This window comes from Prunus persica, chromosome G1 (assembly GCF_000346465.2).
Source record: "Prunus persica cultivar Lovell chromosome G1, Prunus_persica_NCBIv2, whole genome shotgun sequence".
Taxonomy (NCBI): Eukaryota; Viridiplantae; Streptophyta; class Magnoliopsida; order Rosales; family Rosaceae; genus Prunus; species Prunus persica.
Window position 1 is genome coordinate 29,653,230 of NC_034009.1, and position 14,083 is coordinate 29,667,312.

Here is a 14,083-nt window from a genome sequence, read left to right on the forward strand (position 1 = left end):
CAAATCCTCTCCATCAACAATTAAAAAAAATCGTTTTTTGCGAAAAATTATTGCGTAATATTAGAATACGGCTATGTGATATAACCAATCCACATGTCTCCTTTATTTAAATTGTAAGCACATCATGTGACAATGTTCATGTCATTAGAATTTATGAGTTAGATTAGTGGTAAATGGCGGTTGGTGCTTAATCACATAACGTCCCCTGCCTGGTGCAGTTGCATCAACAATTCAATCTTTCATGAGCAGACCGGCCCACCAGACGGTGATTCCAACCTCTCACCAGCGGTTTCAAATGCAATTTGACACTACCAGTGAGAGATCATTAATTGAATAATAAACTAATAACTAAATGCCTTGTTATCATTATTTTTACTTGACCGTGTAATTAAAAGAAGGGCATTGAGGAAGCGTTCATGAGAGGAGCCAGGACCTTGCTTTCGAAAAAGGTTGATGTGTACAGCTTACCAGAGCTAAGGTTTGCTGTTAAGATCAACAAAAGGGTAGGTAGACGTTTCTTCTAATTGTTGCATGCATCATTCACCTCACTGTGTATCTTGTGCTTTTCTATTTTGTTGCTATTTGTGCCACGAGAATTTTGTAGCAATTGAATACTAGAAACAAAACAATAATTTCTTTGTCAACTTCTCAGGCTTTATTTTCAGGCTAAGGCACTGCCCACCTCAAGTTCAGGTTTAAGATTAATAGGATGGGACCATCTAGTGAGGCCGGGGATATCTTCATCATTCACAACCACCTTGCTCGCCAAATGATTAGAAGAGAAGTTCCAATCACATGAAAATTACATCTCTCCCTTCAAGTTTTCACCAAACGTTTCTTTCACCTGCTGCGTTTGTTTAATTCTCAAAACCCAATATATAACCTCCAATTCTTCTTACTATCATCCACCCTTACAAAAATGGCTTCAATTGTCTTGGCTTTCGTTCTAAGTTGTCTTAGCTTTCTACTAGTCCTTACCAATGCACAAACACCGGCAGCTGCACCCTCTACTCTGCCGGCTGCAACGCCCCCACCTACCACCACACCAGCTGCCCCGGCTACTTTGCCAACAACAACTCCACCAACTTCTCCTGCATCACCAACTGCAGCAACACAACCACCTGTAAACGCAGCAGCAACCCCACCCACAACCACACCTACGTCACCATCCCCTAAGGTTGCACCAGCCACAAGCCCAACAGTCCCACCCCCACTACCACAAAGTCCACCTGCCTCAACTCCATCACAGCCACCAGCACTTCCGCCACCATCACCCGTTTCACCACCACCACTGCCACCTCCTGTACCAGCACCAATTCAAGCACCACCAGCACCAGCTCCTGTTAAAGAGACACCAGCACCAGCACCAGCTAAGGTAGCACCAGTGCCCTCACCATCAAAACCACCCCCAGCACCAGCTCCAGCACCAGTTCTTGTGCCACCAGCTGCAGCACCAGTGCTAGTACCGTCAACTGCTCCTGCTCCACCCAAACACAGGAGGCACAGGCACAAGCACAGGAGGCATCATCATGCACCAGCACCTGCACCAACTGTACTAAGCCCCCCAGCACCACCTACTACAGTGACAGATACAGAGGAGACAACACCGGCACCATCACCCAGTTTGAATTTGGTAAGTTCTTAATTCTTTCTTAGAACTGCTGACCCAAGAACACCATATTTGCATGCACTGTGAACTCAATTTTTATTAATATTACTTAAAAAAAAAAAATTGGATTACCCTTCTTCTTTTTTGTCTCATAGAATGGAGGAAATGCACTGCACCAGAAAGGAGGGATATCGGGAATGTGGGTTACAATTGGATTAGCAATTGCTATACTGCTGGCAATGAGAAGCTAAAGTTCTTACTGATCTTAGACAATGGACTGTGAATTTATTCGTATATTGCAAGAAGATTTTTTGAGAAGAAGGTGTATTGCAAGAAAATGATTATTCCAGATGTAGGAATGAATAATGCAAAAGATGAACGATCAATATTAGCATTTTTGTATTTACTTCGTGTTCAATATTTCAAGGGAGATGATTTTTGGATTCCAACAACCATCCATAACTTAACAAGAAAGACAACTCAAACAAGCATGCAAAATGAATTCAAAGCCAGATCAAACTTTATCCGTCTCTGTGTCCACATCGATATCCTTCCTTAGGTCATACTCAACCACAAGGCCAAGATTATCAACTAATTTGTGATGCTTGAGACACCCTGCACACTGATGAGAAGAAGTGCTAATCGGTCAGATAAACGAAAAGAAATTTCTTACTTTTCAATTAAGAGAACTAGAATCAACTTTGAAATGACCATTTAAATAATCCTATTAATTTATATATGTTTTTTCTTTTTTTGGTTTGACATAACGAATAAATAGAAATGCATCTCAATAAGAAAAGAATTGACAGAATTTAAACTTTAGAAAAGGTTTCACAGGTTTATCATTAGCAGGAACAGACCACACAGAATCTTATATCAATCAACAAGATGAGTAAATACCTGTACGTAAATAAGCCCCCGCTCATAGGCCAATCGATTCACGAGCCTATCTGTTCTTTCACCGCACAAATCACAAGTAAATTTTACAAGCAAGCTTCTTCTTGGGAGTTGTATATCAATAGTAGCATCCTTTTGTGGAGAGCATGCAGGAAACAGAACCGAGTCAAAGAAGAAAGCAAAGACATTCAAGCAACAGCAAAATACACACATTGAAATGATAACACGTCACATTGGCCTCAAAACTTTCTGAGCATTTTTATTTAATCTTACCAATGCAATTATCTATTCACAAATAATTTAGAACCAAATCTTGAAATTAGACCAAAAGCAATACCCTTTTTTCGGATAAATTACCACAAGCAATAGTAAATCAACGACATTAAAAAAAAGACAACGAATTTATAAAATTAAAGTAGAATCACATCATTATTATACCGTATTCGGAATGTTCCGTTCCAATTCTCCGTCTGTTTCAAAATTGCCATTCAACAGTCCAGAAACAGCCAGTACCTTATAGGCACGCTTTGGCGCTACAGCGGCCGTATAGGAAATTCTTGAGCTGAAACCAAAGTTTTAAAGAGTTATAGATTGGCATAAAAGTTTTATAGTCGAAGAAAGAAGAAAATTTGAAAGGAACTCACCAGAGAGGGTTTTGTACTTGGGTTAAGGACCTGGAGAGGCCGATGACAGGGTTTGTCTTGGTAGAAGAAAAGGGTCTGAGAAAGTTGGGATGAAGAAGGGCTTTAATGGGTTTATGAGAATTAGTTATTGGAGACGAGAGAGAAGGAAGGGCTGGAGATAAACTCCAGGCAGTTAGTGTTGCCGCCATGGGTGTGCCTCTGTATACTGCGGTGGCAAGAATGAATTGGGTTTTGGAGCTCTGTATTATTTTCAATTTTTGAGAATCAATTGGGGGTTTTTGCCACGTGTTATATGGCAAATGCTGCTGAGTGGCAAAAGCTGGTTAGTTGGGCCGCCAACGGTCCAATTTATAAACTTTTTCGAAACCCAAAATTTAAGATCATCCAAATTACCCCTAACCTTATATCATACCACATTAGGATTTTACTTTGAATATTGAAACCCTAAAACTCACAAATTAAGGAAATACAGCAAACGATTTTGTTGGTGATACAACTCAATATTCAATTTTAGCAATGAGTGAACTCAACTCAACAGTATACTAATAAAGTATTTGCAATTTGCATAATTTTCTTTTCATTGATGAAGGAGATTGTTGTATACAAGTATGAACAAATGTTCCCCAAAATCCACCGAACAAAAAGAGATTACAGTTGATGTCTTGTTTGTTATATCAACTTGAATGAGCTCAACAAGGTTCCTCTTGGATACATTTGTTCTGAAAATGCCTAAATCACCAATGACCACCCCGCATCAAATTTTATGTGCAACTGTTGCCAATGGGGCATCAGTCTTGTTCATCCACTTCATGGAAAGGCAGTGGCACTGTTTTAACTGCTCTAAACTTGCCTGCATTATTTAGATGCTCATTCTCCAACCTGGACCATTTGGAACAAATTGTTCATTAGGTTAGAGCTATTGCACTTGAAAATGAAAAGGGTTTTTTTTAATTTCAGTTTCATGTCAAGTCTGCTTCTATATGGCTGCACATGTAGACTGATATAAGAATAAGAATCATGGGATTTGAGTAGTTACCTGTAAAAGTTCCACAGCCCTCTTCTGATGACTTCAAGGGCTGCTAAAAATAACCCAGTTACCCTGTAGTCCACATGTCCAAAACTTGAATGGAGAACACTTTGCAACCAAGCTAGCCTGAGAATAAGGTTCAATCCCTGCATAGCATCCAAAATATTGGTCAACATCAGATTTTCAAACTGTCAAATTGACAAGACCTAAACTGTAAGCTAGAAACAAAACAGAAAATTTGCTTCTGTGATGTGTGCATAGCCTCAGACAACATCTAATTCTTTGCTGGCATATTGTCTTGTGTGAATTAGAGTGGGAATCTGATCTGCTCTTATAATGGCATTATCAGTATTTTGTTTGGAGAATATGTCCATCCAATTTATGATCATATCTATCTTGACCATTTGCTAGATGCTGATATCAATCAAGTAGTTGGATAATTGGTTTCTAATTCTGTCAGAGACTAGCTTTGGGTGCCAATTGTATGCCAATGGCCCATAGACTCTTGAAAGTTCCCTGAAGTGAAAAGGAGAGAGGGAGGGCCATGACATATACCATTGAGATGTAGTAAATGATCTTTCTGCGAAGCATTAATTCATTCCTAAGCAAAGGATTCTTGGAATTCATTTGTAGCAAACCCCAATCCTTTACAAAGTCCCAATACAATTGGTACACTGTTGCAAAAGTTGACATGATCACAACAAGACAGAGCCATCCAATGTTCCTTTCTTTCTCATAAGCTACTTTAGCTCCTGCTGCTAACATTGCTGATACATACTTGCCTAGATTGACAAGGTGGCTTGTCTGTCCCTCATCGAACCACCGCCTAGCACACTGTAAACCGAATTAAGCAAAAATCTTGGTCATAAATGTTTTAAGTTAGTTGAAGAAAAAACACAATAAAGATCAAAGCAAAGAAAAATATAGAGTAGTAGTTTACCTGCATTGCTCTCCAGTAATAGGGCAGAAAGGACACAGCATAAGCAAGATCTCGGTAATTCTTGACCCTCATGCAATAGTCATAGTCCTGAGTCTTGTAGCTCCCAGTTATGTAATAGCATGCCACATACTCAAGGTTCCTAAGCATCGGAACCTGTTGAATAGAATCAATATGTTGTTATGATAAATCAGAAAAGATTATGATTTAAAAACTCCAGTAAATAATAGTTCGAATTTTTTATTCGCTTAAGGAAAAAAAAAGAGTAATTCTTAAGTGCTCATCAATACCTGACTACAAAGTTGATCTGCCATGAAGAAGTCCAGCATGACAACCTGCGGATAGCAAACACAAATAAATTAGAAATATGATTTGATTGGTCTAATATGTTTTTAGCTATTAATTGGATGTTGGGGATATGCAGTACCTTGTACAGAGGTGACAAAATGATATTTCTTATCACACGAAGAAAACGGAAACGGCTTGATTGGTAAATGATATTGAAGGGGCACACAAGTAATAGTAGAAACATCTGCACATTCAGAAGAAAGTTAAATACCTGGTGCCTAATTATTCTAAAATGTAGGCATACGTAAGAAAGATTAACAGGTATGCAATTTCTAATTATTATGTCATGAGTTCAAGTAATTACCAATAAAAGCAGACCAGGGATTGCTTGAACTTGGTTGTGTGAATAGCCTTTTGTTAGCAATGACAAATGAACAAACATGACCCCCACTACAACAGTCAATGAGGTGGTGCAGATCAAGAACACATCTCTGTACTTTAGCTCCTTTGTTGGGGACAGTTCAAAGATGAAACTATAATTTATTCGAGTCTTTCTCCATGCAAAAATGTTGCAACCATATAGGAAGAAGTGTAGAAACAGAAGGCTGAACATGCTGCAAAAAAGAAAAAATGTTTGTTTTTTAGCCCCCTTGTTTACATGTTGCGTCTTTAAGACTTGTTCAGGTATGGTGCTAAAGAAATGAATAGCTGCAACACTTGCCTAAGTACAGGGTAGGCAGTTTCCATGTAGACTGATTTTGGCTGCCGTCTGTAGAACCCCATAATATGAGCCATAATGACATATCCGGCAAAGAGCGCGATAAAACACCCAGTAAATAAACCTGATGATTATAACCAAAGAAGATAAAGTCACTTGTTGTGCAATATGTTGCAGTTAAAATCAGATGCAGCAAATTGCTCAAATTAGAATCTGTGTCATGGTTCAATGTGTAGTCAATTAAGGTAAAGGGAACATCCTTATCAGCTTCACATGTCATGTATGAGCAGAAGGGTTAGAATCTTATGCTACATATCTTTTAAGGTTTTCTGCTAGGCAAGAATGAAAGACCCCGCTACCAATTTTACCACTTGATGATATGATATTTACTTCATAATGTGTGCAGGGCATAATCATTAGACCAACACGGGTAATTAGCAGTGTACATGCTCTTCTAGTTTGGCACCGCACTGAGGAAACAAAATATTGCTGCCCTGTAGGAGTTGATGGCCCTTTTAGGGTTCTACCTTTATACAATAAAAAAATTGTCCCAAAGATAACAGTGAGATAGCATGGGACCTGTGCTTTATTGCCCACCCAGGAAAGGTGAACTAGGCACAGCCTGGTGTTTCAAAGCTTAGTGGCCTAATGGGTCCTTTCTTTGGTTTCTTAAATCTTGTACGGCCCCAAAATGAACAAACTTTAAGCTCCCCAGCAAAAGATGTGTAAAGGAAAACCACTTGGGTACTTTAATTTGATTAAAATAATGTTCATCATTCCCAGTTTGTTGTAAACTGGCATGGACTTACCAATGAAGAACGTTACAGAGTGCGATTCTTTACGCTGGGTCGGTTTCAGGTATTTCATGGCCTTTCTTCTGTCTTCTTCAGCAAAGTGTTTGATAAATAGTTCCTCAACTTCATCTGCTAAATTCATCACCTGTCATTTTTGAAACTTATAAGCATAATACTATTGGGTGCCAAAGTTACTTTAATTTCTAGTTCATGTGTCAGACTCAGATAAGCATATCTGAGTTTGATAATATGAATCTAATGGCATCCATTGTGCAGTCATGAACTATAAGAATCAATGGCCACTTGACATTGTCGGCAAATATTTGGATGAAAGGATAGTTGGTGGCCAACATTTGAACATGATCCAATCATAATATCATCCAAAATTGTTCTTTACTTAACATAGCCAGAGCATGATAGGAATTAGATTTTTTACTTGGTGGGTCTAAAACTTGGATCAGTCAAATACCTTATCCGAGCTGTTGAAATAGGAACTCTCAACCACTTTTAGGTAAATGGGAAGAACTTGTTTTCCAGTGACCTGAAAAAGAAAAGAAAAATCATTTTAATTACATACGCAAAACAAAAATCCAAAGTTTAAAAAAAGCTATAAAGTCACTCATTTTACTTACCTTGTCAAACTTCTTTAAAATCTTTATAAAAGCAAGCATGTTCAAGTTCCTGCAAATCATTAGTGTTGTGGACAACACGTAAGCTTCTCTGCCTCATCAAATTCCAATACGTAATAACTTCGAAATTGTTTATCTTTTGAAGTTAAGAAACAAAAAAAGTTAGACATCTAAAAGCTTTGAGGGTGATTGATACCTGTATGTTTTGAGATATCCCAAACCCTTATAGAGCTCAACAAAAGCTCCTCTGATCATCTTATCTGCATGATGCAACTTTTTTTTGTTGATATGCAGCTTACTGCCTTCTGCACTGCATTTCTTTGAGGACTGATTAACCAGATCTTCCCAGACCAAGTAACTGATTGCTGAGAAGGTACGCGATGGGGTTGTGAGAGGAATGTTTATCTTCAAGTTCTTCCCTTGGCAACTGAAAGAACGACTTGACATGGTTCTCAATTTCCCAATATCTTCACTTTTCGTTGGCATTGATTTTCCCAATTCACCTGATATTGACCCTTCTGAATATGGCACTTCATTTTTCTCCAAGTCCTCTGTGCTGATGTCTTGCAGCTCCTGCTCATGCTCTGTTTTGTCCTTAACAGAGTCCTCCTCTGTATCGAAGAAAATGATGTTTTTTAGTTTTTTTTAATGAGAAACAGATTATCAATTTTTGGTTCCATCAGTTTGGTCCAAAAAACTAACTACAAATTACTCTACTTCTACTCTAAGTGAAGATTTTGGTACTTGGCCTCAAGACATTTTGTTTAAGTACTGAATTAAAGCAAACTAGAAAAAATAAATATGCCAAAAAGTATAAGTAACATATGTAGTATGCATGAATGAACTCAGCTATGGAAGCATATGCAGAGCTTGCTCATTGTGATTGAAAATTAAGACAAATTTGAATATATACCAGATGAGAAGGAGCATGATATAGAGGCATCCTCCTTGGAATCCACTGCAGACGCTCCTTTGCTGCGCTGCTGCTTGAAAGCAGTTTTGAGCTGAATGAGTATATCCATCTGCTTCCTCAAGGACTCTCCTCTCTCCATGAACTCTTTCTCCTTTGTTCTGAAAAACTGGTTCACCTTGTTGAGCTGGAGGTCCAAGCGTGCAAAAAACTCTTTTGCAGCATCAGTGTCAGCAAACTGCTCTAGCAGCTCAGTTTCATACATGTCTCCCTTACTTGCTGATGAGGCAAGCTTCTTATGCACCTGGTACATACAAGACACACATTAATTAACAAATAATGAAATACTTATTTAAATTTTAACAGAAATAAAAAATGAACATACATGAATGAGGTCATGTTCTCTATGTTGATGGCCAAATGGAGAGAACTTCCTTATAGATGTGAAGAGGGTATTGGACAAAGAGGTATTTTGGTCCTTAGAAGTTGGTGTGTTGTTGTTGTTGATGTTAGTGTTAAGGAGATGGATTTTTTTGAGGTCCTTCTTGAGTTGGCAGTAATCCACAAATGCATCTTTCCATTCAGGGACCAGCTGCCCTTCAAATTGCTTAGAGAACTTCACCATTTTCTCTCCTTGCGTGTTGTTGAGTTGTGATGAGAGAAAAGGAAGAGGTTCTGCTGCTGCTGCTGCTCCTTGTGAGTGTTCAAAGGAAGGCCTTGGTGGCATTATTTATGGAGTTGGAAAAGGAAGGAACTTAGATTGCTGTGCTTCGTACTGATGCTCAACAATAGCACATTCTAAAATATCCTATGCACTTGTACCATCATCCTATGCTTCCCCCACTTGGAAAGTTATAGTGGCCAGCTTCGCCGGAAAGTTACCAAAAACCACCACCGGATTCTCTCTCTCTCTCTCTCTCTCTCTCTCTCTCTCAGCCAATTTGTGCTCATGAAGATTTTGAAAGGGTGGGAATTTAAAGTGGTAAGGAGGTGGGACCAAATCCAATTCAAAAATATATGAAAAAGAAGGGCCTCATAGGAGGGCATAATTTGTCATTTAGGAAAATCAGCAAAGTTTGTTCCTTTTTCTTGGTTAGAGATTATGTAGTATATTTGCCTCCTAGTTTACCACCAAACCCTTTGTTCCACAACTAGTATGCATGTAATCAAAGGGTACTTTAGACACTTGGAAGTTGGAGGCAGTGCCCCGTAAGTAAAAGTCAAGAGCTGCTTATTTGTGAGATTGAAGCTTATTGGCCAAATTATTTACAAGCACACCAAGATCACCTCCAATTAGACCAGCCTGATTTCCACTAATTGAAGATAATTAAAAGCTTCAATTATTTTCCCTACCTTTCATTAGCCAATCTATACTTTTGTTTGCAGTATGAAAAGTAGAGGCGGATCATATTAAATTAATATATGATGGTGCTGCATTAATTAGGCTCATACAAGATCACCAGGATCATAACAATTAGTTCATTAATACAACAGTAAAACTTGCAAAAACTAGCTACCTAAATAAAAAAAAATTCTCGCTTTTCACAATTAAACCTATTCTAACATGACATTTTATAATTAAAAAAACCTTCGAGTTCAATATTTTAGAAAAACTTCATGCTGTACTTTCAAGTGAAAAAATTGTAAACACAAAGAATCAATTAGAATATGACAAGTGGCTAATAGAGGTTTTTTTTTTCTCTCCAAAAACAAGCTCTCTAAGCGATTTTGTATAAAATGTCATGTTAGAATAGGTCTATTTATGAAGGGGAGCTGATTTTACTGTTTTCTTTTGTCCACTTACACTCTCTTTGTTAGAAATTGTATGTTCTCACTCATCTTTTGTCCACTTACAATCCCTTATTGGGAATTGTATGTTATAGTAAAAAGTATTTTAAAAAAAAAAAGGAGAATGAAAATAAACAAGTATAGAAACCTATTATGCAGATCGACCAACCTACATCTGCATATATGCTTATGGTACTATATATTCCACATAGAAAGGTGTTTGGATATCATTATTTCCATCAGATCCATATAAAAAGAATAGTGTGACATAATATATATAAAAAATATTAATTAAATTAGGCTAATTTCTAGTAGCCCTAGCCAGTCGGGCAATAGTGGTGGTTGTATGGTGAGAGGTTCTTGCATATATGATATATGTTGTTCTATTCCTTTGTTCTAAATCCACTCCATTTTGCCCAACTTGTCAACATGATCAGACCTTCCCACCAAAACTACACAACAAAAAATTATATAAAATAAAAATAAATTTTTTGTTTTATAAAAAATAAATAAATAAAGAAGAAGAAAAGAAAGAAAGATCCGCAGCCGTTGCTGTGTGTTTTGGGGCCCTAGCTAGCTATTATATTTTGTCATTTTTCTTCCAAGAAATGGACAACATCAACATTATAATTGTGGAAAATTGACAGCGTGACTAAGAAAAGATGCCCCCTCTTATTTTTTTTTTCCTACATCCGTACAGTCACACTCATACACTCACACTTCCTTTTTTCTTGTCTTACACAGAAACCAATATAAGTTTTGGTTTTTTTTTTTTTTTTCTACTGCAGCTTATCTCAAAAATAAAAAAGAAAGAATACGTTAATATTCTTTCGAAGTCCAAAAAAAAAAAAAAAAAACCAAAAAAAGTAAAAAAAGTGCCTAATTTGGATTGAAAATTTGACAATATAATATGCTATACTGCATAAAAGAATATTACCCTATGTATAACAGCTTTATTTTAGAACCTAGACATTGGTTAGGTACATATATTTCAGTGTGGAATTTCAGTTAAAGGGAGATGGAGAGGGAAAAAAGGAGAGCCATGAAATGTAAGGGTTTATTAGGGCATATAGTATAGAGCCAATGACAAGCCATGGAAATGATGATCTGATTCGGATGGCACATTTGGGTGCTCCCTCGCAGAGCGACCCAACCCATCTCCATTTCCTTTCCCTTCCTTCATTAATTACATTATCATCTTTCTCCTCTGCGTGGCTATAATTTCCAAAAGATAAAAAGGAAAAACAGAAGAAGAAAAAGAAAAGAATAAAATAGAATTTTGACCCCACACATTCCTATATATGATCAATCATAAGGATCATGAATATGGTCAATGCAATTTGGATTTTTTACTTTTTATCTTTTTATGAGAGTGCTGTTAATTTTTCTTTAATCAAGTAAAGCATTTGCCCATTTGTCATTATATTCTCTTTTTTTTTAAATCTTTTTATAAAAATATACTAGAAAGCTTAAACGTGGGGATTAGTCACTTTTAAATTTATTGGTTCTGCTCTACCCTCGTGGTTTTAAAATTTGGCCTTGGTTGTGACTTTCTGACTAAGAGCCTTAATTGTGAGATATTAATCGATATTGATAAGTTTAAGTAAGTGCTCTATTGATGAAGTTACGAAATTTAGTGAGTAATTTATATATTGGTATTTGCTTTTATACCTTAACCTCTGGACATGTGTTGTTAAAATCCTCATGGACCAAAGCGTTTTTGACCGTTGCTCGAAAAGGCAACATCTTTAGAAGATCCATCGGGTATGAATTCAGAGTGAAATATGATGGGTTTGATGGATGAAGTAATATTTCAACACTAGCTCCATGTCTCCGAATAATGCTTGCACAAGCTTTGAGCTCATCAAAATCCATGTCGGAGATTTCTAAATAATAATAAAAAAAAATGCTTCACATATTCGAGAATGAGATGCCTCTCTTCAATTATACAAAACCTGTAGACGTATAATTTGTCCTACTATACATCACGCAACAAAAAACAAAATAAATGATGACTTTCAAGTATAATTTGTCAAGATGATTCTAAGGCATACGATTCTTAGTAAAAAAAAAAAAAAAAATTCCCATGGTGCCACTCGTTAAATATTGGTTGAAACCCCATCTCATCCATCCATTATCACTTTAAGCGGCAGAGGTTGATGATTCAGTGAGAGCATATACTTGAATGACTACCAATAATGGTTCTATCCTTTGTAGAGGGCCATAATTGCTACATTAAACCATACCCACCATGGATTTTTGCTTAGTATATGCTCCCTACTTTGCATCTTTACATATGCATTATCATCCCTTGGCTTTGAAATGGGAGGGAGGTAACAGATTTTGATTCTCCTCCAAACGTGCTAATTCAGAACCATTTGATTTTTCTCTGGTCTTCAGGGGATCATGGAAAGTTTGATATGGATGTATGTGAGATATCATGTAACTGAATGAGTGAGACTGCCGGTACGCTATGTCGGGTTTTATTTATTTATACAAAATTAATCCTGTTTATTTATACGTATTATAATTAATATGCACTTAAACATAAAGAAATCTAGTGTTAAGTAAGCTTAAGAGTTACTGGTTGCTTGGAAACTGACTTGGATTATATTCTCATATTGAGATCAGGATCATTATCTTCCAGAGTGTTGGAAAGGAAGGATAATGAATTAGTACCCTATGTCTCCCAAGTTTTTAAATTGGCACTTCTATGGATTATACTTGTATTTGAAGTTTATCCTAGGAAATTTTATTAAAAAGAAGGCATATGCTGATAGGTAGGAAGTACAGTGACTGGTTTTTCTAGCTTTTTTATTATCATTTTAAGACACAGATATTGGGAAGCAGCTAGTTATTCTTTCTTTCTTTCTTTCTCCATCTTCATTGCTATCAATGGTATGTGTCTTGTCTACAAGAACTTCATATGTAAAATATTAGGGGAATAGAGAGACAGGAACAAAATTAATCAGAACTGGTACATGTACTAAGATTTTGAGAATCAGAATAACTTTTTTAAGATTTTGAGATTGAGTATGAAGATTAATTAATATATATATTTTTTCTTCGCAGAAGTTTAAATTTTATAATCGATTTTTTCATGCCAATCGGGAGAAGCGCCTTTTTATAAATAACAAAAAAAGAGGGTAAAAATTAGAAACAGGGGAGGTTTCTGGGTTGCTAGAGTTTGCACATTAATTTGCTAATATTGATCATCAGAAGTACTTAAATTTGATCTGGTACTGCACGTGCAGCATATTAATTAACTAAAACAGCTTCACGAATATGAAAACAGGAAATTAATCATGCATGCATATGTAGCTGGATGCATGAAAACCTAAATGCATCTTAATTAGTACATTTATTTAAATTCCAGCCAGAAGCAGTTTTATACTTTATACCTAGTATAATCCGATGCCGGCATCAATATTATAAGTGACTGCATGCATAGATTGTCGACTGGATAAGAGCCGGCTTCTTAAGGGAATATGTATGTATATGGTTATATACGTTTCTTTTTCAAGAAGATGCATATATTTGACTATTAAATCTGGTCCCAAGATCCAATACGAAGAAAAGAAAGATCAAGAAGGAATTAGAAGCTTCCGGCTGCCTAATTTGAACAAGTTCCAAATGTACGTAGTTCATTTAGGTAAAAGGAGGATTTGAAGCTAATGTTGTTTAATAAAATCTCCCCATTAGTTGAGATGAACAAAGCTATCTGCATTGAAGGAAGTTAATAGAATTTTGAGGGCCTAATTTCTCATCAATTTTTGTATGATTGGGTGACCCATATAAATCACTAAAAAAAAATAATAATTAAAGGTTCGTTTGATAACTAT

General features: G+C 36.6%; 3 protein-coding genes across 3 annotated transcripts; 1 reads left to right on the forward strand and 2 right to left on the reverse strand.

The window, feature by feature from the left end:
• On the forward strand, positions 892–2,025 carry LOC109946796 (lysine-rich arabinogalactan protein 19). The gene is made up of 2 exons (XM_020555634.1): positions 892–1,633; positions 1,765–2,025. Exons 1-2 carry the CDS (start codon positions 920–922, stop codon positions 1,858–1,860), a joined length of 810 nt encoding a protein of 269 aa, XP_020411223.1. The 5' UTR covers positions 892–919; the 3' UTR covers positions 1,861–2,025.
• Positions 1,987–3,466, reverse strand: LOC18791861. Its single transcript, XM_007223485.2, has 4 exons — positions 3,151–3,466; positions 2,945–3,068; positions 2,510–2,638; positions 1,987–2,231 (listed from the first exon to the last, which is right to left on the reverse strand). Exons 1-4 carry the CDS (start codon positions 3,336–3,338, stop codon positions 2,124–2,126), a joined length of 549 nt encoding a protein of 182 aa, XP_007223547.1. The 5' UTR covers positions 3,339–3,466; the 3' UTR covers positions 1,987–2,123.
• On the reverse strand, positions 3,691–9,399 carry LOC18789980 (phosphate transporter PHO1 homolog 1). The gene is made up of 14 exons (XM_007221883.2): positions 8,839–9,399; positions 8,457–8,757; positions 7,740–8,154; positions 7,547–7,595; positions 7,384–7,455; positions 6,930–7,059; positions 6,124–6,244; positions 5,767–6,016; positions 5,542–5,646; positions 5,405–5,449; positions 5,118–5,270; positions 4,733–5,011; positions 4,187–4,323; positions 3,691–4,029 (listed from the first exon to the last, which is right to left on the reverse strand). Exons 1-14 carry the CDS (start codon positions 9,178–9,180, stop codon positions 3,939–3,941), a joined length of 2,490 nt encoding a protein of 829 aa, XP_007221945.2. The 5' UTR covers positions 9,181–9,399; the 3' UTR covers positions 3,691–3,938.

Coding starts and splice junctions, on each gene's coding strand:
- LOC109946796 (XM_020555634.1), top strand. CDS start 920: ATGGCTTCAATTGTCTTGGCTTTCGTTCTAAGTTGTCTTAGCTTTCTA. Junction 1,634..1,764: donor CATCACCCAGTTTGAATTTG/GTAAGTTCTTAA, acceptor TTTGTCTCATAG/AATGGAGGAAATGCACTGCA.
- LOC18789980 (XM_007221883.2), bottom strand. CDS start 9,180: ATGCCACCAAGGCCTTCCTTTGAACACTCACAAGGAGCAGCAGCAGCA. Junction 5,647..5,766: donor TCCCTGGTCTGCTTTTATTG/GTAATTACTTGA, acceptor CTGAATGTGCAG/ATGTTTCTACTATTACTTGT. Junction 4,030..4,186: donor GGGCTGTGGAACTTTTACAG/GTAACTACTCAA, acceptor CAAATGGTCCAG/GTTGGAGAATGAGCATCTAA.
- LOC18791861 (XM_007223485.2), bottom strand. CDS start 3,338: ATGGCGGCAACACTAACTGCCTGGAGTTTATCTCCAGCCCTTCCTTCT. Junction 2,639..2,944: donor AACGGAACATTCCGAATACG/GTATAATAATGA, acceptor TCTCCACAAAAG/GATGCTACTATTGATATACA. Junction 2,232..2,509: donor GGGGGCTTATTTACGTACAG/GTATTTACTCAT, acceptor TCTTCTCATCAG/TGTGCAGGGTGTCTCAAGCA.